We start from the raw sequence: 22,513 nt of genomic DNA, 5'->3' as shown, positions 1-22,513 counted from the left end.
GTATACAAATGCTAGAAGTTTAAGAAACGAGGCAGATGAAATGGCTGCATTAATTGCGTCTGCTCACCCAAAGATTGTCGGAATAAGTGAGACATGGTTGGAAGAGGACGACATCCTGACAGGAATAGAGTATGATGTGTTTCGTGAGGATAGAAGGGGTAAAAAGGGAGGGGGAGTGCTGTTGATGATAGAGAAAGAGTTATGTCCATACAAAGTGGAGATGCAAGAGGGAAATAGTGCCAGTGGTTTTGAGGCAGTGTGGTGTGAGATAGAGGTGAATGGAATCAAATACTTTGTGGGATGTTGTTATAGACCAGGTAATGTGGATGGTGGTGATAATGAAATGTACAATCAAATTAGCCAAGTAAATAAGAAAAGGGTGATCATTATGGGTGATTTTAATTATGGCAATATAGACTGGAATGATGGGATAGCAACTGGGAGTAAAGAAAATGAGTTCTTGAGTTTTTCAGGGATAACTACCTCAGACAGTATGTAACAGAGGGCACACGAGGATTGAGGGTCTTGATTTGGTCATCTCATCAGAGGATGTAATTGTAAAAGGTGTCAAATCATCCACCAATTAGTGAGAGTGACCATGAGGTGATTACCTGATTGGTTGCCAGCATTGCTAGGACCTCTGTGAGAAAAGGGTATATGTGGAACTACAAGGGGGGGGGGGGATTATGAAGAGCTCAGGAGACAGCTTGCAGGTGTATCATGGAATGAGGAGTTAGCTGGAAAAGAGATCAATGCAGCTTGGGGGATTTTCAAAAACTATCTAATAGATGCAACGTCTAAGTGTATTCCAAGGGTGAGAAGGTTAAATAAGGTAGGTGTGAATGTTAAAGAACGGTCACTTGCAATTCATGAAATTAACCTAACAGAGGACCAGGAATAGATGGAATCAGACCAAAAGACATCAAAAAACACTCAACTAGCTTATGTCCAGTTCTACTAAAACTATTAAATAAAATCTTTGAAATGGAGCACATACCTGAAACACTAAAGACTGCATTAATCACTCCCATACATAAACATGGAAAAAAAGAAACATTATAATTACAGACCCATTGCCATATTGTCTGTAAACAACCAAATTGTAGTTTGTGTATCGTAAACTCTCTTGATACATTGAAAAATCTAAATCATCCCAAAAACACAATATGTTTTTCAAAAAAATAAAGCTACAGCAACACTCCTGGAAGAATTCACAGACCTAATAAATGTTGCTTTAGATAAAAACAGAATAGTATTAGTTGTTTTTATTGACCTAACAAAAGCATTTCACACACTAACACACAAAACCTTGTTGAAAAAACTAACAGATATTGGAATCAGAGGTTGCCTATTCCAGTATTTCAAAGCATACTTGAAAAACAGAAAGCACATCACACGTGTAGATCAGCACAGAGCAAAGAGCTACCAGTAACCTGCGGAATACCACAAGGAGCTGTTCTTTCTCCATCGTGTGTATATGCAACATATACACACGATATTAACCATCTTCCTCATAAAAAGTAATATATCTTCCAATATGCAGACAACATGGCCATAGTATCCATTCACAACAATGCAAACATAACTTACACAAATATGCAACACGACATCAATCTGATCACTAATTCACTAACTGAAAATGGCATATATATAAACCCTGAAAAAACAAAGCTGATGATATTCAAAAACTCAAAGATCCTATACACAGAAACAAAAGAACTCACTATCTGACATCTATCCTGCTATACACAAAGCACTGAACCTAAAACCACAACCATCACATAGGTGAAAAAACAAGCTATCTGTAACTTCACTTTCATGCTGATCAAAGTTCAAAGTACATCGAAAACAGAAAGCACATCACAGGTATATGATCAGCGAACAGCAAAAGAGCTACTGGTAATTTGTGGAGTACCACAAGGTGCTGTTCATTCTCCCTTTTTGTTTAATATACAGACATCCGATATTAGCCAACTTCGACTGAAAAGCAATATTTTCCAATACTCGGGTGACATGGCCATAGTATCCATTCACAACAACGCAAATACAGCTTACAAATATGCCATAATTTCACTTCTGCTGATCAAAGTTGAAATAGCCATACAAATTATCTACAAAACAAAATCAGGATAATAGCTAGTAAACTATATCGATTAAAAGACATTGCTCCAAAACACTGAAAGTACTAATCACTAAGGCATTATGTGAAATCATTTTAAGATACACAATTACAAATTATATATTTAGTTTAATCCTTTATCCAAGTGTAAGCAAACAAAGTTTGCACCTGAAGTATCAGGACTGGGACAACTCGTATCAAAGGTGGACAAAGCTCCACACCATTTTGGCCCCTGAATTTCAGGTCCTTGTCCACCATCACTCCTAGATCTCTCATCTCCTCTACTTCCATTAAAGTTTTCCCACCAAGTGTACTTTGCATCCCATCGTTGCTTACTAAATCTCAAACCTTACACTTGGCAACATTGAACTGACAGTTCCACTTACCTGCCCATTCATGCAATCTATTCAAGTCCTCTTGTAAGGCATTAACATCAGCCTGACTGTGCATTGCTATCCCCCAGTTTTGAATCATCTGCAAACAGCTGGATATCATTAGTTAAACCCAACCCAATATCATTAACATACAAATTGAACAACAATGGCCCCAAAACTGACCCCTGTGGCACACCACTGGTAACCTTTCCCTTTCGGGATACTGCATCCCCATATACAACTCTCTGATACCTATCCGACAGCCAGTCGCCGAACCAACACAGAAGTCTGTTATCCAATCCCATTTTAATTTATTTAAGAGCTTGTCACGTGGCAGTCTATCAAAAACCTTTGCAAAATCCAAGTACACCATTATATATTCATCTCCCTTGTCTAAGGTATTTGTCACCTTGTTATAGTACATAAGTAAGTTAGTGAAATATGATCTCCTTTTAATAAACCCATGCTGATAACCAAAGAGAATACTGCTGTTATCAACCCATTTCTGTATCCTACTTCTCACCAATCTCTCCAGGATCTTCACCACAAATCCATATATACAGACCAGCCTATAATTTGAAGCTACAGCCTTATCACCACCTTTATGTAGTGGAACAATTTTACACTCCTTCCACTCCCTTGAAACCTGTGCTGTTGCAAAACTCTTATTAAACAGGCATGCCAATGCTACTGCAATTTCCCCTGGAACATTCTCTTAAGATGTGTGGTAATATGTCATCAAATCCTGTATGTGGTGGAACAATTTTATGCTCCTTCCACTCCCTTGGAATCTGTGCTGTTGCAAAACTCTTATTAAACAGGCATGACAATGCTACTGCCAGTTCCCCTGGAACATTCTCTTAAGATACGTGGTGATATGTCATCAAATCCTATTGCCTTATTAACATCAATGTTATTTATTTCCTCAAATACCTCCTGCTCACTCACAATTAAGCCATCCTGTCCTATGTCCTCTACACTTTGTTCCTCATGATTCCACCTGGATCAGGATGAAACATCCTTATAAAATGATCACTGAATACTTCAACAATGTCTTCTGTAGCAGTTACCATTCTACCACTTTCATCCCTTAACTTCATCTTTCCATGATCATTGTTTCTTTTACTTGCCACATGTCTAAAAAAACTCTCTAAGTTTTTCTTAGCCTGATTTGCCAATTTCTGCTCATACTCTATTTTTAAGATGTTATATAGTTGAGATGTTAAATGAGCATGTCATAGAGGTATTTCATCCTTGTGAATATTATATCATGCAGAGTTTAAGAAAATGGAAGGTTGGGGGGGGGGGGGGAAGAGAGAAAGAGAGAAACTGATTGGGAGTGAACAAGAGGTATATGGGGAATTGAGCAAACTGTTAATAAAGCTGTGGGACTTGATGATATATTACCATGTGTTTTGAGCGAAAGAAAGTGTTGACATCTGCCATGGTATACTTGTTTAATATTAGTCTTACATTGGGCCAAGTTCCAAAAGAGTGGAAGGAAGGCGAGATTGTACTACATCATAAGGGAGGTGACTGAACTCCAGCTTCAAATCATAGGCCAATCTGTGTATCATGTGTTGTGGTTAAAGTGTTGGAGAGGTTAGTGAGAATCAGAATCCAGAAGTGGATTGACAACAATGGTATTCACTTGATGGATAGCACAGGTTTGCTAAAAGAAGTTAATATTTTAGTAATCTGCTTATTATTACAATAAGGTAACATCAGCATTGGAAGAGGGAGATGGACACACAGTAGTATACTTGGATTTTACGAAATCTTTTTGTAAAATCCAAGTTGATAAATCCAAGTTGTAAAATGATAAGTTGATAGTTAAACTAGAATAGATGGGATTGGATATTAGATTAGTGCATTGGATTGGAAATTGACTATTTATTAGGCATCGGCAAGTTGTGTATAGGGAGCAATATCCAAGAAGAAGAGAAAAGTCACTAGTGGTGTGCCTGAAAGATATGTTTTAGGGCCATTTAACTCGTATGTTAATAATATTGGGAAGGTTTGAATGGAGATGTTCGTTGTTTGCTAGTGAGTGCAAAGTTTGAAAGAAATGATCAGAAACAGATCAAATGTTGTGGCTTATAAGCAGTGACATCTTTATGCTTTATACTAATGCGTTGATAGCATCAGTCTGGCTAAAAATTATTGGGATCTCTGAGACGTGGTTGACGTAAGATGATATAATAACAGGAATAGAAGTAGCAAGGTATAGCATTTTTTGGCAAGATAGGAAGGAAAAACATGGTGGTGGAGTACTACTTATGATGACTTATGTCCCTAAGAGTTGGAGGCTTTGGAAGGCAGTTGGTGTGAGGTAGAGGTGGGAAAAAAAGGATATTTAGTGGGATGTTGCTACAAGCCAAGGAGTATAGAGGGTGGGGAGCAGGAGATGTTTAAGCAGTTGAGCTTGGCAAGTGCAAGAAGAATGATTGTTATGGGAGATTTTAACTATGGCAGTATAAGTTGGGAAGAGAAAAATGTATGTAGTAATAAGGGAATGGAATTTCTGGAATTCTTGAGAGACAGATGACTTAGGCAACATGTAATAGAGGGAACAAGAGGTTCAAGAGTTTTCGATTTGGTCATAGCATCAGAAGTGCTGATAATAAGTGATATGACATCTCCCCCACCAGTTGGAGAGAGTGACCATGTGGTTTTGACTTGGAAGATGAATAGATATGCAGGAGTATCAAAGATAAGGGAACATATGTGGAATTATAAGGCATGTGATTATGATAATCTTAGATATCAAATTGGGGCAGTTCCATGGAGGGCAGAATTGGAAGGCCGGGATATCATTAATGCATCGGAAATTGTTAAGGAATATTTCTTGGCAGCAAAAGTAAGCTGTATTCCACGAGTGAAGAAGAGGACACAATTTGGTGTAAAGTGGATGACAAATAATATCAAACAGGAACTGCAGGTAAAAAAGAGGTTATGGAAGAGATATAATTAGAGGGGTGGAGAGCAGATGCATGAAGAATATAAAAATCAGGCCAGGAGAGTGACTAGTATGGTAAGAAAGGCAAAATTGGAAAATGAGAAGATTGACCTTACGATCCAAAGCAAGTCCTACGGAATTTTTTAGCTATGTGGACAGTAGGAGAAACGATTGTGGAAGAATGACATTGTTGGATAAAAATTGGAATATAGTGACTGATGGAGAGGACATAGGGCAGTTGTTCAATGAACACTTCATTAGAGTATTTCATTTTTCAAGTTTTAATACTAGAGGGATAGGGAAAGTTAGAGGTAGAGGTGCAAGAGGAGAGTGTATTCCAAATGCTGAGTAAACTGGATGTCAGTAATATGGGATTGGATGGTATTTCAACACAGGTTTTGAGAGAATGTGCTAAAGAACTGACAGCTCCTTTAATCTGGCTTTTCCATGAAACTCTCTCTATGGGAAAGGTACCCAAGGAATGGAAGCAAGGTAAGAGGAATGGAAGCAAGTCTGCTACCGCCCTTATGCCAATGCATAAGGGCAGTAGCAGACTGGATGTGTCTAACTATAGGCCAGTTTGTGTTTCATCAGTAGTTGTAAATATCCTCGAGATATTAGTGAGTGACCATATACAGCATTGGGAAGATGAGGTAGTGTTATCTGTGAGAGTCAACATGGATTTGTTGACTCTCACAGATAACACAGGTGCTCTTGCTTTAGTAATATGATTGCCTTTTATAATAAAGTGACAAGAGCGGTTGATTTTTTAAGTTGATATTTAAGTTGCAGCACATGGGTTTAGATATCAGGTTAGTCAATTGGATTCAGGATTGGCTGTCTGATAGGTATCAGGGAGTTGTGTATGGTGGGGCAGTATCAAATAGGCAGAATGTTACAAGTTGGGTCCCACAGGGCTCAGTACTGGGATCTGTATTGTTTAACCTTTATATCAATGACATTGTCAATGGATTGCAGGAGGATATTCTGTTGTTTGCATATGATGTGAAGCTCGGAAGAGTTATTAGTAATAGTGAGTGCAGATGTGGCGACCCTGCAAGAGGATTTGAATAAACTAGACGGATGGTGGATGGGCGAATGAATGGGGGTATCAATTTAATGCAGCAAAATGTAGTCTTGAAGTTTGGGATAGACAAGAGATCTGGGGGGGGGGGTGATAATTGATAGTAAACTGAAATTCAGGAAACTTATTGCAAAGGTGGTGAAGGTAACTCAGAGGATTGCTGCAATACTGAGAAAGATGCTGACCTGCAGAGATAAAAGAGTTATCATTCCATTGTATAAGATCCTGATCAGACAACACTTAGTCTATTGTTCTGAAATTTGGTCCCCAGAATTTGAAGGGGAGGGGATAAATTAACTGTGGAAGGGATACAGAGGCAGATCACAAAATTGGTTTCAGGACTTTACAGTGTTAGTTTTGAGGATCAGCTGAGGGAATGTGGGCTGCAGAGTTTGGTGAATAGAAGGAGGAGAGGTGATATGATTAAGACTTAAATTGTTGAGAGGCAGTTACAACAGATTTGACACTGGGGAGTTATTCTTTCATAATTGAATAATAATTGAATAGACTGGGTGAATATGCACTACACTGGAGATACCAGTTCAATGTTGGAAAGTGTAAGATTTTAACATTTGGAAAGTAATGATGGTGCAGAGTATACACTTGGTGGAGGGAGGAGGTGGAGGAATTAACATATTTGGATGTAATAGTGAATAGGGATCAAATATTCATAGTACACATTTCTAAAATTATGAGGACAACACAATGAATTCTGGCAATGATGAAGAGAGCTCTGACTGGTAGAAGGGGAGTTCTGTTTCCTTTGTATAAGGCCTTGGTGAGGCCTTATACAAAGGCCTAACCCAGGTTTCTCACAGTAATAAAATATACTGTGTAGATTTGGTCCAGATTTTCAAAAGGATGAAGAGGTATTGGAAAGGATCCAGAGATGATTGACTAAGGTAGTTTCTGATCACTGGAATATTGAGTATGAAGAAAGGTTGAGAAGATGCAACCTTTACAAAGTCTAGTCAATAGGAGGAGGGGTGGTATGAAACAGACCTATAAGTTGGTAAGGGATTCTTATCAGGTTGATGTGGAAGAGGTTTTTTCATAGAATGGTGGCAGATGGGGGGGGGGGACAAGAGGTCATCACTGGAAGCTGTACTAGGAGGATGTGAGCAAAGGAGTGAGAAGCAGGTTTTTTTTGCATGGAGAATGATGAATATTTGGAATGTATTGCGTGAGAGTGTGGTGTCTGACAAGAATGTGAATGTGTGCAAGGCACAGTGTGATGAGCTATGTCTATGACAGAGGGACTTCCCCCCCTGATGAGTCTTTGACTCGATGGAGGTCTGGGAATAATAATAAATAATAAAAAAATTTCATACATTTTCCAGAGTAAATACACTCTGAAAAATTACATATTACAACAAATCACCTTACCATAGTATGAAATACTCCTACCATTCCTTTAGTTAGATATAGACTGAGAAATGTGATTTTCTTGCATACTCACTCCTGTGCTCCATATGCTACATGCACAAGGTGATGAGTCACCTGGTGGAACTTATCGTCTTTTATGAAAGAAATAAAATTTTATGAAACAAATACTTAGTAAATTAAAGAAAGAATCAGACATGGATAATCCACAAACAAATAACCTACACCTGGATAATCAAGAGAACACTATATTTAAAAAAAGTTATCTTTTAACTGCTTGCTTTCTTTTTATATAATTTTATATATTTATTTATTTTTGTTTTGTTTTTTTAAATTTCAGGATGTGGTTGAATTAACAGAAGAGGCTCAACAGTCTACATCAGTGCCTTTACATGAAACTTTTTTTAATCCTGCCTTACTGTATAGGAAAGGTATAGATCAGTTAATTAGAGGAATGGTCACCCAGTTTTCTCACAGGATTGAAAATCATATTAGTGCAGAGGTAATCATTGCTGTAATGTTATTTTATTAACACCAGACCTCCATTGAGTCAAGAGACTCATTGCATCAGGCAAATATATTACACACAAGGCCCATCAATCTATGCTTTAAACTTAGTGTACCTGCATTCACCACAATGTCAGGTAACGAATTTCACTCATCAACCACTCTACATCCAAAGAACCTGCTCCTTATGTCCCTGCTCACTCCTTCCTTACACAGCTTCCAGGTATGTCCCCTTGCTCAAACCCCTTCTCCCATTCTATGAAAAATATCTTCCACATTAATCTGGTAACAACCTTTTATAAACTTAAATATGTCTTAATCATATCCCTTCTCTTCCTCCTATTCACAAGGCTTTGCAAACTGCTTTCTCTCAATCTGTCCTCATATCCCACCAGTTACAACCATAGTCAGTCTCTCTGCAATGTGACTTCTGAATATCATATCTTTCTCCACCACCATTCCAAGGTCTCTTATCTCCTCAGCTTCCTCCAAAATCTACCTGCTAAGCATATACTATGCAACCCTTTCATCCAATTTGTATCTCAATTTTCTAAAACTTGCACTTGGCAACACTGAATCGACAGTTCCATACTGTTGCCCACTTATAAAATCTATTCAAGTCCTCCTGTAAGTCCACATTTAGGATTAGGGAAGTGGAGTTATTTGTGTATTAGTAGAGTGATATTTATCAGGCTCATAATGCACATATCTTAATATTTATATTTTCATTTTCAATCCCTTCCCATATAAAATTAAACTATAGCTTTTATAGTTTAATTTTATATGAACTGAATGAAGTGTTAAGTTGGGTTTATGAATAATTTTTATTAGAATTATGAACGTCATAAAAAAATGTTTCATCATCATCATTAAATTCCTGACATACACCCTCAGTAGATGTACAGGATGTTATTATTATTATTATTATTATTATTCAGGCCTCCATGGAGTCAAAAGACTCATCATGGGAGGTCCTTCCTAAGAAACACAAAGTCTATCAAGACTCATCGAGGGGAGGTCCCCCCTGAGAAACACAAAGTCTATCATACCAATCCTTAAACTCGTTGACTGTTCTTGCTCTCACCACTCCATTAGGCAATGCATTTCATGGTTCAACCACCCTTCATGCAAAGAAACCTCTCCTCACCCTCTTGCTCACAGATTCCTTTTGTAACTTCCAGTGATGACCTGTTGTCATCACTCCTTCCCACTGTTCAACCAAGCAAAAGAACTCTCCAGTGTCAACCCTGTAACCACTTCTCAACAGTTTAAAAGTCTTAATCATATCACCTCTCCTTCTTCTATCCACCAAACTCTGCAGTCCACATTCCTCAGCCGATCCTCATGACTATCATTGTACAGTCCTGAAACCATCTTTGTTATCCACCTTTGTACCCTTTCCACAGTTAATTTATCCCCTTCAAATCCTGGGGACCAAATCTGAGAACAATAGTCTAAGTGTGGTCTGATCAGGGTCTTATACAACGGAATAATAACTGTTTTATCTCTGCAGGTCAGCGTCCTTCTTATTATTGCAGCAATCCTCTATGTTACCTTCACCGCCTTTCCAATATGTCCCCTAAATTTCAAGTTTCTATCAATCATCAACCTCATATCTCTTGTCTCCCCTACTTCCTCCAGTATAACTCCTCCCATAGAGTATGCAGTGTCCCATCGATGTTTCCCAAACCTCAAGACATTACATTTTGCTGCATTAAACTGAAACCCCCATTCATTTGCCCATCTATCTAGATTATTCAAATCCTCTTGCAGGGCTGCCGCATCTGCACTATTACTAATAATCCTTCCCAGCTTCGCATCATCTGCAAACAACTGAATATCCCCTTGCAATCCACTGACAATGTCATTGATATAAAGGTTAAACAATATAGGTCTCAGTACTGAGCCCTGTGATACCCCTCTTGTAACCCTCTGCCTCCTTGAAACTGCCCCACCATACACAAATCTCTGATACCTATCAGACAGTCAATCCTGAATCCAGTTGACCAATCTGACATCCAGACCCATTTGCTGCAACTTAAATATCAGCTTATCATGTGGCACCCTGTCAAATGCCTTCGCTAAGTCTAAGAAAATGGCAGTATATGCCTTTCCCTCATCTAATGCTCTTGTAACTTTATCATAAAAGACTAGCATATTGCTAAAACAAGAGCGCCCCTTCACAAATCCATGTTGACTCTTACAGATAACATTACCCTCATCTGCCCAATGCTGCGTACGGTCCTTCACTACTTTCTCCAAGATCTTACTAACTACTGATGACACAAAAACTGGCCTATAATTAGATACTTCCAGTCTGCTACCACCCTTATGCAATGGAACTATCTTACCTTCCTTCCATTCCATGGGCACTTTTCCCACAGCCAGACTTCCACTGAAAAGCCAGGTCAAAGGCACTGTCAGTTCCCTAGCACATTCTCTCAAAACTCGTGGTGAAATACCATCCAGTCCCACAGCTTTACTGACATCCAGAGTACTCAGTATTTGAAACACACTCTCCTCCTGTACCTCTAAACCTGGCCAATCCCTCTAGCATTAAAACTGACTCCTCCAGGAAGAAATGCTCCAATAAAGCGTTCATTGAACAATTCTACTATGTCCTCTGCATCAGTCACTCTATTTCCATTTTTATCCCACAATATCATTCTTCCACAGTCATTTCTCCTCCTACTGGCCACATATCTAAAAAATTTCGTAGGATTTTTTTTGGATCATAGGGTGTTATATCTTCGGTCTTTGATGTCTTAGTGTCTTATCTCTTATTATTAAACCCTTTTTATCTATTGTTATTAATTTAGTATTATTACTTATTATCAGTTAATTCCTTTGCCGACAAATTTGTATTATTTAATGACTGCGCCAGCCGGCAACTAATTCTGATATACTATCCAAGATTACGTAGAAAGAAAATACAGGGATCATGAAGTATGCAGTCGTGGTTCCGTTTCTTATTTTATTAGTGGATTCCCCTTTTATGCACGGTTCTTAATTTCCCAAGCGGTAATTCAATCCACAGAAAGCATGACAAACTCATTTGATTACTCATAAAGAAATATGTTTATTTTAGCACAAAATATAAAGATACATGGTAGTTAAACCTTTAATTAAAATAGAGCCTGGATTCCCTCCTTTTCTTAATTTAACACATCTAAAAATTTCTACACTGTAATCCTTTATATTAACACAAATCTTTCACTTCTATATATAGCTATCCTCAGACTCTGACAACATATACTAAATTACCTATTTACTACTACACATGCAAATTACATACATATACAAATCAATTCTGTAACTCTGACATAGATTTCTTGAGACAATGCTCCTACTTATATTTTAGACTCAATCCTTCCCCAAAATTTTAGTTAGCATTCAATTAGGTTTAACAGTATGACATTATTATCCTTTAGACACAAACAGTTCACAGCCGTGGTCTCCTACTCGGCTCAAGCCTAAGATGCCTTTTTCTTAGATATAGACAAAATGTCCAAAATGCAGGCAGTTCTTATAACACTTCACGGAAATGGGCTGTGTTCTTAAAGATCAGTTCTCCTTACTCCACGGTTACTACGATATTAATATGAAAAGATTTCTGCTTACCGTTCTTGCTTTATCTGGATATTCGGATCTCCTTACTGTACTTTCTTTAATGGCGGCTTCACTATTCCTTCATTCCACATGAAACAAAACACTTTTACACTGATTTATACACTGACGTTAACTCATCAGTGGGCCTTTCTTCTTAGGAATCTGGACGCATTATAGCTGCAGCTTTGATCCACGTGGCACACATAGCAAGAGGAGATTCTCGCTATGCAAGGCAGCAAGCTATTCACAACTATGCAGCTTTCCGCACAGGAAAACCAGGTACCGACGAAACGAGAAGAAAAAAGGAGGGCGATTCAAATCCCTGCCGAAACCTATATACTACAAAACAGCGCCCTCACTCGGTGGTGTCATCATACGTACGGTGGCTGCCGATTGGATACCGTTGCCACGAACTGCTTTTGACATGGCCTAAAACTATTATTAGCTTGTACACATCTTTTTAGAATTTATACATGATTTTCTACCTTAATAAATATACAATCATTCTCTATTTAATTTATGGGCTACTTTAACATTGCTTAGAATTTACAAATCTGGATATACACATGTTCTTGGGTCATTAATGAGCACATTTTCTGTTTGGGAGCATAAGGATGTCCTTATCCACTCCTGAGCTAACACTATGTTGGGTTGGAAAAAGGAGATGACTCATCACATTTTCTCGACACAACAAGGGCTAATTTCCTCTCATATTCCAGTTTTGTCTTCTTTACCATAGTAGTCAGTCTTCTGGCCTGTGTCTTATACTCTTCATGCATCTTCTCTTCACCTGTCTCCTTATATCTCTTCCACAGCCTCTTTTTCACATGCAATTCCTGTTTAACATTGTTTGTCATCCACTTTACTCCAAATTGTGTCCTCTTGTTCACTCGTGGTATACAACTTACCATTGCTGCTAACAAATATTCTTTCATAATTTCCCATGCACTAATGATATCCGGCCTTCCAATTCCTCCTTCCATGAAACTTCCCCAAGTTGACGTCTTAGACTATTATAATCACCTGCCTTATAATTCCACATATGTTCCCGTCTCTTTGATACTCCTGCATGTCTATTCATTTTCCAAGTCAAAACCATATGGTCACTCTATCCAACTGGTGGGAGAGATGTCATCTCAGTTATTATCAACTCCTCTGATGCTATAACCAAATCCAAAGCTCTTGAACCTCTTGTTCCCTCTATTACATGTTGCCTAAGACATTTGTCCCTCAAGAATTCTAGAAATTCCATTCCCTTATTGCTACATGCATCTTCCTCTCCCCAGTTTATACTACTGTAGTGAAAAGCTCCATAACAATCATTCTTCTTGCACTTGCCAAACTCAACTGTCTAAACATTTCCTGGTCCCCACCCTCTGTACTCCTGGGTCTGTAGCCACACCCCACTAAATATGCTGTCTTGCCCACCTCTATCTCACACCATATGCTTTCAAAATCATTAGTGTCACTGCCTTCCAAAGTCTCCACTCTTAGAGGACATAGGTCATCACTTATCATAAGCAGTACTCCACCCTTTCTATTCCCTTCCTATCCTGGCGAAAAATGCTGCACCCAGCGACTTCTATTCATGTTATTATATCCTGTTCTGTCAACCACGTCTCAGTGATCCCAATAATTTTTGGCAAGACTGATGCCATCTGTGCCACAAATTCTTCTCCCTTATTCCGGATACTCCTGGCATTAGTATATAGCATATAAATGGCGTTGTTTCTATACCCAGCATTATCCCCTCTAGACTCCACTGGGCTCAGTGTTACCTGATGTCGTCCCCCCTTCCCCCAAGTACCCATTCCCACAAGAGGCCACCCCTGCTACCATCCTCCCTGGGACACACTGACTTTTTCAGAACAGCAATCTCTCCAGATGCCTACGTCCTTCCTCATTCAAATGTAAGCAGTCTCTTGCATTCAATTCCTCTCTGTCCTCAAACGCACTCCAAGCATCCACATATTCCAGTCCTCTCTTGTCACACATTCTAGCTATTATGTCATTCATAACATCATATTATAACAATCAGAACTGTACAAATCCAGAAGAATATTAATACACGAGGTCTTTAGTAGTTTATTGTAGTTGTATTTTGTTTTTATTATTATTTTTTATTTTATTTTATTTTTATTTTTTTATTTTTCTTTTATTAATTTATTTTTTTTATCACTAGTGGTCAGGCTAGGAAAAAGGATTAATTAACTAAGTAGATTTAGTTTGCTGGTATACAGGGCTAGAGCATGTAGCTTGGTTCCTTATACATATATATCCTTCTGATGATGACCTCGATACAGGGGTCGAAACGTCAAATTTTATTTTATTAGTAATTAATAAAATAATCTTTTCAACACATGTGTTTTTATGTCCCTAAATTTATAAATATGAACTTTTCATGTTTGTTTCATTCTGAAATGATGAATATGAAAAAATGGTTGAGTTGATGCAATTTGCAGAGTCTAGTGGATAGAAGGAAGAGGGGTGATATGATAGAGATGTATAAGTTAGTAAGGGGTGTTATAGGATTAATACTGAAGATGTTTTTCATAAAATGGTGGGAGATAGGGGCAGAACAAGAGATTGCCCCCTGGAAGCTTTATAAGGAGGGTGCAAACAGGGGAGTGAGAACCAGGTTTTTTGCATGGAGAGTTGTGAATGATTGGAATGCATTGCCTTAGAGTGTTCGCATAGAATTTGAATGTGTTTAAGGTGAAGTATATGTATATAAGGTAAGATGAGCCGTATGTATGGCTAAAGGACCCTTCTATACGAGTCTGTGCCTCCATGGATCTTGGGATAAGAAAATTATATAAAATCAATAAAAATGGGTAAAAAATTCTTAACTCCATCCATGGCACTTTTTTGTGGGTGGAAGCCACTTTAAAAAAAATTATATATATAATCTCATATTTCTAACCCATGCCATCATGCCTCATAGGGATGTTCATATATGTATACGTATATGTGTATATATATATATATATCATAAACTGGCTTCTGTGTTATGGAAACAAGCACTTTTGGATAACAAACACCTTCATTCAGAAATTATTATTATTATTATGACATATGGGTGCTGTGTCAGAACTGTACAAATCCAGAAGAATATTAATACATGAGGAATGTATTAATACATTCTATTTGTTTGTTAATCGTTATCTTAAGTTTATTTCACTAATTAACATGGCAAAACAGAAAAACGTGGTTTTCTTAAATGAAGAAAAAAATATTGGCACAATATTTCCCTGCGATGAGGTGTTTTTATTTTACTAGGCTTATGACATTTTTTGTGCTTTTGAAACTAAAAAGAATGAAGTCATGATTCTTAAAGAGTATTCAAGATACCCTTTTAATGATGTGTTAATGCGTTACACCATCTTGGATATTTATTTTGTTTTCAACTAATAGCATTATGCTAGTTTAGTTATTTGTTTTAAATTAATTTGAAGATGGAGTTTGCTCGCTCAGCGTTCGGTAAATCACCTGAGGGATATAGTGGAAAAAACACTACAGTGGAAACATTATCAGAAGATGAAGATGAGCCATATCCATCTGATGTAATGGAATCAATTAGTATTGGAGCAAACTTATTTGGCTCTCCTTCTAGTAGTCAAGGTTATTCTCCTGCACCTGGGGGTCCATTTTCTGCTCTTACTCCTTCAATGTGGCCACAGGATTTGTTAGCTTCTTTAGCACAGCCTGAAGATGCTGGATGTCATCCAGACTATCGTTTTGATGAATTCGGGTTCAGGATTGAGGAGGAAGATGGGCCAGAACAAAATTCCAACAAGCTCTTGAGTTGAAAGTTTATTTTCCACTTGGTTAGAGTATAATAAATTTAGTTTAATCCTTTATCCAAGTGTGAGCAAACAAAGTTTGCGCCTGAAAGTATCTTCAGGACTGGGTTAAGGTGGTACACACCAGGGCAACTCGTTGCAAAGGTGGAGCAAGCTACCAACACTCCTATCCTAGTATCTCCTATAATGCAAAACACATCTCCTCGCAGATATGTCTATTGTTATGCATTAAGGGAAGGGCCACTACCCAGACCGGTTTCGACCTTTATTGAGGTCTCTTCAGTGGGAGCCAGGCCCAAGTCGAGATATCAGGCAGAAGCATTTGCAGGTCATCTCCACCTATAGGAATTGCCAATTGGTGTGCCACCCTTTTTTAATAAATTACTCTGGATTTAGAGAAAGATGTTGAAAGTTTATTTTCCACTTGGTTAGAGTATAATAAATTTAGTTTAATCCTTTATCCAAGTGTGAGCAAACAAAGTTTGCGCCTGAAAGTATCTTCAGGACTGGGTTAAGGTGGTACACACCAGGGCAACTCGTTGCAAAGGTGGAGCAAGCTACCAACACTCCTATCCTAGTATCTCCTATAATGCAAAACACATCTCCTCGCAGATATGTCTATTGTTATGCATTAAGGGAAGGGCCACTACCCAGACCGGTTTCGACCTTTATTGAGGTCTCTTCAGTGGGAGCCAGGCCCAAGTCGAGATATCAGGCAGAAGCATTTGCAGGTCATCTCCACCTATAGGAATTGCCAATTGGTGTGCCACCCTTTTTTAATAAATTACTCTGGATTTAGAGAAAGATGTTGAAAGTTTATTTTCCACTTGGTTAGAGTATAATAAATTTAGTTTAATCCTTTATCCAAGTGTGAGCAAACAAAGTTTGCGCCTGAAAGTATCTTCAGGACTGGGTTAAGGTGGTACACACCAGGGCAACTCGTTGCAAAGGTGGAGCAAGCTACCAACACTCCTATCCTAGTATCTCCTATAATGCAAAACACATCTCCTCGCAGATATGTCTATTGTTATGCATTAAGGGAAGGGCCACTACCCAGACCGGTTTCGACCTTTATTGAGGTCTCTTCAGTGGGAGCCAGGCCCAAGTCGAGATATCAGGCAGAAGCATTTGCAGGTCATCTCCACCTATAGGAATTGCCAATTGGTGTGCCACCCTTTTTTAATAAATTACTCTGGATTTAGAGAAAGATGTTGAAAGTTTATTTTCCACTTGGTTAGAGTATAATAAATTTAGTTTAATCCTTTATCCAAGTGTGAGCAAACAAAGTTTGCACCTGAAAGTATCTTCAGGACTGGGTTAAGGTGGTACACACCAGGGCAACTCGTTGCAAAGGTGGAGCAAGCTACCAACACTCCTATCCTAGTATCTCCTATAATGCAAAACACATCTCCTCGCAGATATGTCTATTGTTATGCATTAAGGGAAGGGCCACTACCCAGACCGGTTTCGACCTTTATTGAGGTCTCTTCAGTGGGAGCCAGGCCCAAGTCGAGATATCAGGCAGAAGCATTTGCAGGTCATCTCCACCTATAGGAATTGCCAAGGGTGGCACAAAAAAAGGGTGGCACACCAATTGGCAATTCCTATAGGTGGAGATGACTTGCAAATGCTTCTGCCTGATATCTCGACTTGGGCCTGGCTCCCACTGAAGAGACCTCAATAAAGGTCGAAACCGGTCTGGGTAGTGGCCCTTCCCTTAATGCATAACAATAGACATATCTGCGAGGAGATGTGTTTTGCATTATAGGAGATACTAGGATAGGAGTGTTGGTAGCTTGCTCCACCTTTGCAACGAGTTGCCCTGGTGTGTACCACCTTAACCCAGTCCTGAAGATACTTTCAGGCGCAAACTTTGTTTGCTCACACTTGGATAAAGGATTAAACTAAATTTATTATACTCTAACCAAGTGGAAAATAAACTTTCAACATCTTTCTCTAAATCCAGAGTAATTTATTAAAAAAAGGGTGGCACACCAATTGGCAATTCCTATAGGTGGAGATGACCTGCAAATGCTTCTGCCTGATATCTCGACTTGGGCCTGGCTCCCACTGAAGAGACCTCAATAAAGGTCGAAACCAGTCTGGGTAGTGGCCCTTCCCTTAATGCATAACAATAGACATATCTGCGAGGAGATGTGTTTTGCATTATAGGAGATACTAGGATAGGAGTGTTGGTAGCTTGCTCCACCTTTGCAACGAGTTGCCCTGGTGTGTACCACCTTAACCCAGTCCTGAAGATACTTTCAGGCGCAAACTTTGTTTGCTCACACTTGGATAAAGGATTAAACTAAATTTATTATACTCTAACCAAGTGGAAAATAAACTTTCAACATCTTTCTCTAAATCCAGAGTAATTTATTAAAAAAGGGTGGCACACCAATTGGCAATTCCTATAGGTGGAGATGACCTGCAAATGCTTCTGCCTGATATCTCGACTTGGGCCTGGCTCCCACTGAAGAGACCTCAATAAAGGTCGAAACCGGTCTGGGTAGTGGCCCTTCCCTTAATGCATAACAATAGACATATCTGCGAGGAGATGTGTTTTGCATTATAGGAGATACTAGGATAGGAGTGTTGGTAGCTTGCTCCACCTTTGCAACGAGTTGCCCTGGTGTGTACCACCTTAACCCAGTCCTGAAGATACTTTCAGGCGCAAACTTTGTTTGCTCACACTTGGATAAAGGATTAAACTAAATTTATTATACTCTAACCAAGTGGAAAATAAACTTTCAACATCTTTCTCTAAATCCAGAGTAATTTATTAAAAAAGGGTGGCACACCAATTGGCAATTCCTATAGGTGGAGATGACCTGCAAATGCTTCTGCCTGATATCTCGACTTGGGCCTGGCTCCCACTGAAGAGACCTCAATAAAGGTCGAAACCGGTCTGGGTAGTGGCCCTTCCCTTAATGCATAACAATAGACATATCTGCGAGGAGATGTGTTTTGCATTATAGGAGATACTAGGATAGGAGTGTTGGTAGCTTGCTCCACCTTTGCAACGAGTTGCCCTGGTGTGTACCACCTTAACCCAGTCCTGAAGATACTTTCAGGCGCAAACTTTGTTTGCTCACACTTGGATAAAGGATTAAACTAAATTTATTATACTCTAACCAAGTGGAAAATAAACTTTCAACATCTTTCTCTAAATCCAGAGTAATTTATTAAAAAAGGGTGGCACACCAATTGGCAATTCCTATAGGTGGAGATGACCTGCAAATGCTTCTGCCTGATATCTCGACTTGGGCCTGGCTCCCACTGAAGAGACCTCAATAAAGGTCGAAACCGGTCTGGGTAGTGGCCCTTCCCTTAATGCATAACAATAGACATATCTGCGAGGAGATGTGTTTTGCATTATAGGAGATACTAGGATAGGAGTGTTGGTAGCTTGCTCCACCTTTGCAACGAGTTGCCCTGGTGTGTACCACCTTAACCCAGTCCTGAAGATACTTTCAGGCGCAAACTTTGTTTGCTCACACTTGGATAAAGGATTAAACTAAATTTATTATACTCTAACCAAGTGGAAAATAAACTTTCAACATCTTTCTCTAAATCCAGAGTAATTTATTAAAAAAGGGTGGCACACCAATTGGCAATTCCTATAGGTGGAGATGACCTGCAAATGCTTCTGCCTGATATCTCGACTTGGGCCTGGCTCCCACTGAAGAGACCTCAATAAAGGTCGAAACCGGTCTGGGTAGTGGCCCTTCCCTTAATGCATAACAATAGACATATCTGCGAGGAGATGTGTTTTGCATTATAGGAGATACTAGGATAGGAGTGTTGGTAGCTTGCTCCACCTTTGCAACGAGTTGCCCTGGTGTGTACCACCTTAACCCAGTCCTGAAGATACTTTCAGGTGCAAACTTTGTTTGCTCACACTTGGATAAAGGATTAAACTAAATTTATTATACTCTAACCAAGTGGAAAATAAACTTTCAACATCTTTCTCTAAATCCAGAGTAATTTATTAAAAAAGGGTGGCACACCAATTGGCAATTCCTATAGGTGGAGATGACCTGCAAATGCTTCTGCCTGATATCTCGACTTGGGCCTGGCTCCCACTGAAGAGACCTCAATAAAGGTCGAAACCGGTCTGGGTAGTGGCCCTTCCCTTAATGCATAACAATAGACATATCTGCGAGGAGATGTGTTTTGCATTATAGGAGATACTAGGATAGGAGTGTTGGTAGCTTGCTCCACCTTTGCAACGAGTTGCCCTGGTGTGTACCACCTTAACCCAGTCCTGAAGATACTTTCAGGCGCAAACTTTGTTTGCTCACACTTGGATAAAGGATTAAACTAAATTTATTAAGCTCTTGAGTGTTCCTTTTATAGAAGATCCACAACACAGATTACAGTGCATTGCTTATCTAGAATTCACTCATAATAATGAAGCACGAGATCTGACTTGGGACAAGGTGGAACCACACCTACCTCGTTCAGAAAAACTTTAGTCTTTAGTGCAACAAGGAATTCCACATTCATTGCGGCCTCAGCTATGGATGCAGTTGTCTGGAACTATGCAAAAGAAAGTTTCTTCCGACCTTACATACAAGGATGTCGTGAAGGCTAGTTCAAATGACCATGTGATGACATCCAAGCAAACTGAAAAGGATCTTCTGCATATTCTTCCAAGCAATGCTTGCTTTTCTCACATGAACAGTACAGGTATACTGAGGTTGCACAGAATACTTCGTGGATTAGCATGGCTTTATCCTGACATTGGTTATTGTCAGGGAACAGGAGTGATTGCAGCTTCCTTGCTCTTGTTTTTAGAGGAAGAAGATGCATTTTGGCTTATGTGTACTGTTGTAGAAGATTTACTCCCTGCTTCCTATTATTCTAGTACACTTATTGGAGTACAAGCAGACCAACAGGTTTTGGCAGCACTAATTTGTAATTATCTACCTGATTTGGACCTTGTCTGAAAGAACATGATATTGAACTATCACTCATCACTCTACATTGGTATCTTACACTATTTGTTAGTATAGTTCACACAAAGATTCTTCTGCGGATATGGGATTTATTTTTCTATGATGGATCTCTTGTCCTTTTTCAGGTTACTCTGGGAATGATAAAAATCAAAGAACCAGAACTGAAACAATTAGAAAACTCAGCACAAATATTTAATGCATTGGCAGACATCCCAGGAGAAATAGATGATGTAGAACATTTGTTTAATTCATCTTTTTGTTTGGCATCATCTCTCACAGATATGGTTATAGAAACTCACAGAAGAAAACATCTTGCTTAATTAATGGTTGACCAAGGAGCATTACTCAATCCAGAAAATGCCAGAAATTTACCAAAACAGCATCTTAATAGGTGACAATTGAAGCGTTCAAAGTCCATGATACAACTCTTACTTTTTGGTGATGGTAAAACTGATTATGATGATATATGTAGTAAAAAATTAGACAAACAGAAATTTTGGTGGATTTAAGAGAGGCCATTCTTCAGGTAGCCCAACATTTTCAGCCAGTTGATCCTAAAATCAAAGTGAATCTTACAGCTGATTACTCAATGGATGGTCATGCTAAAGACAGAAATTTTTGCCAGTGTTTCCCGTAACAGACGCAGACGTGGTAAGGCACTGCTTGATTTTGAAAGGCATGATGACGATGAACTTGGTTTCAGGAAGAATGTTATTATAACGATTATCAGTCAGAAAGATAAACACTGCTGGATTGGAAAGTTAAACAGACTAAGGGGTTGGTTTCCTGTGAAATTTGTAGAATTATTAGATGAACGAAGCAAACAGTATTCAAGTGCTGGTGATGATTCAGTCACAGAAGCAATTACAGATCTCGTTCGTGGAACGATATATCCAGCAGTTAAAGCATGTCTTGAGCATGGTATGAAGAACTCTTCTATATTAGGTGGTACTTGTCATCCACAGCTTTTTATAGAAGAGGTAGCAAATAAAGAAGTAGAGAAAGATTTTAATTCTGTTTATTCTCGATTAGTTTTGTGTAAAACTTTCAGACTTGATGAAGATGGAAAAGTCTTGACACCAGAAGAAATTTTATACCAGTCCATTCAGGCAGTTAATATGACACATGATGCAGCTCATGCCCAAATGGATGTAAAACTTAGGTCCCTGATATGTATTGGCCTGAATGAGCAAGAACTTACTTCACTTGTGGTTTGAAGATCTTTGTTCATGCTTACCTGTTGTTTAGAAATGATACTATCCATGGTCATTCATCAGTAGTCCTGGTTGGGTGTAGATAAAATGTGAACTCAAGCTTTTGGCACAGTTTGCCTTTAATCTGAATCCTGATTGGGAATTGTCACTTAAAAAAGAGCCATCGCTTCTTTTAAAAGAAGGAGTAAGAGATATGCTTGTGAAACATCACCTGTTTTCTTGGGATTTGTGACAATAACTTAAAGGGATAGTGGGAATCATAAATAAAGTGAAATTTGGATTTAAATCCGTTTAAACTGACAGTTTCTGTCCCCTCAGAAAAGAAAAAGGGGGACTAAATTATTCCATTAATATATTATCAAAAATTTTGACTATTCCTATTTGACATGTATTATAATTGAACTCAATATGACATTATCATAAAATATAAATAAAAATTATAAGTAAAAATTGAGTTGAACAGTATAAATTTAAATGTCATAACTAGCGGTTACTAAATA

General features: G+C 38.7%; 1 protein-coding gene and 1 pseudogene across 1 annotated transcript in view; both read left to right on the top strand.

The window, feature by feature from the left end:
- The window catches only part of LOC150109808 (chorion peroxidase-like), a 197,943-nt gene extending 189,492 nt beyond the window's left edge, over positions 1-8,451 (top strand). Inside the window, exon 12 of the mRNA XM_090396224.1 lies at positions 8,260-8,451. Coding sequence (XP_090252350.1) covers positions 8,260-8,451 — 192 coding nt within the window. The remainder of the gene's footprint in view (positions 1-8,259) is intronic.
- A 7,039-nt stretch (positions 8,452-15,490) lies between these two features.
- LOC150109807 (small G protein signaling modulator 3 homolog) lies at positions 15,491-22,245 on the top strand (annotated as a pseudogene).
- The last annotated feature ends 268 nt before the right edge of the window (positions 22,246-22,513 follow it).

The sequence above is a fragment of the Typopeltis vanoorti genome, chromosome 1 (assembly GCF_054136105.1).
Source record: "Typopeltis vanoorti isolate ZY-2024b chromosome 1, IOZ_Tvanoo_1.0, whole genome shotgun sequence".
NCBI lineage: Eukaryota > Metazoa > Arthropoda > Arachnida > Uropygi > Thelyphonidae > Typopeltis > Typopeltis vanoorti.
Note: the sequence above shows the minus strand (reverse complement) of the source record. Positions and strands in the feature narration are given on the sequence as shown.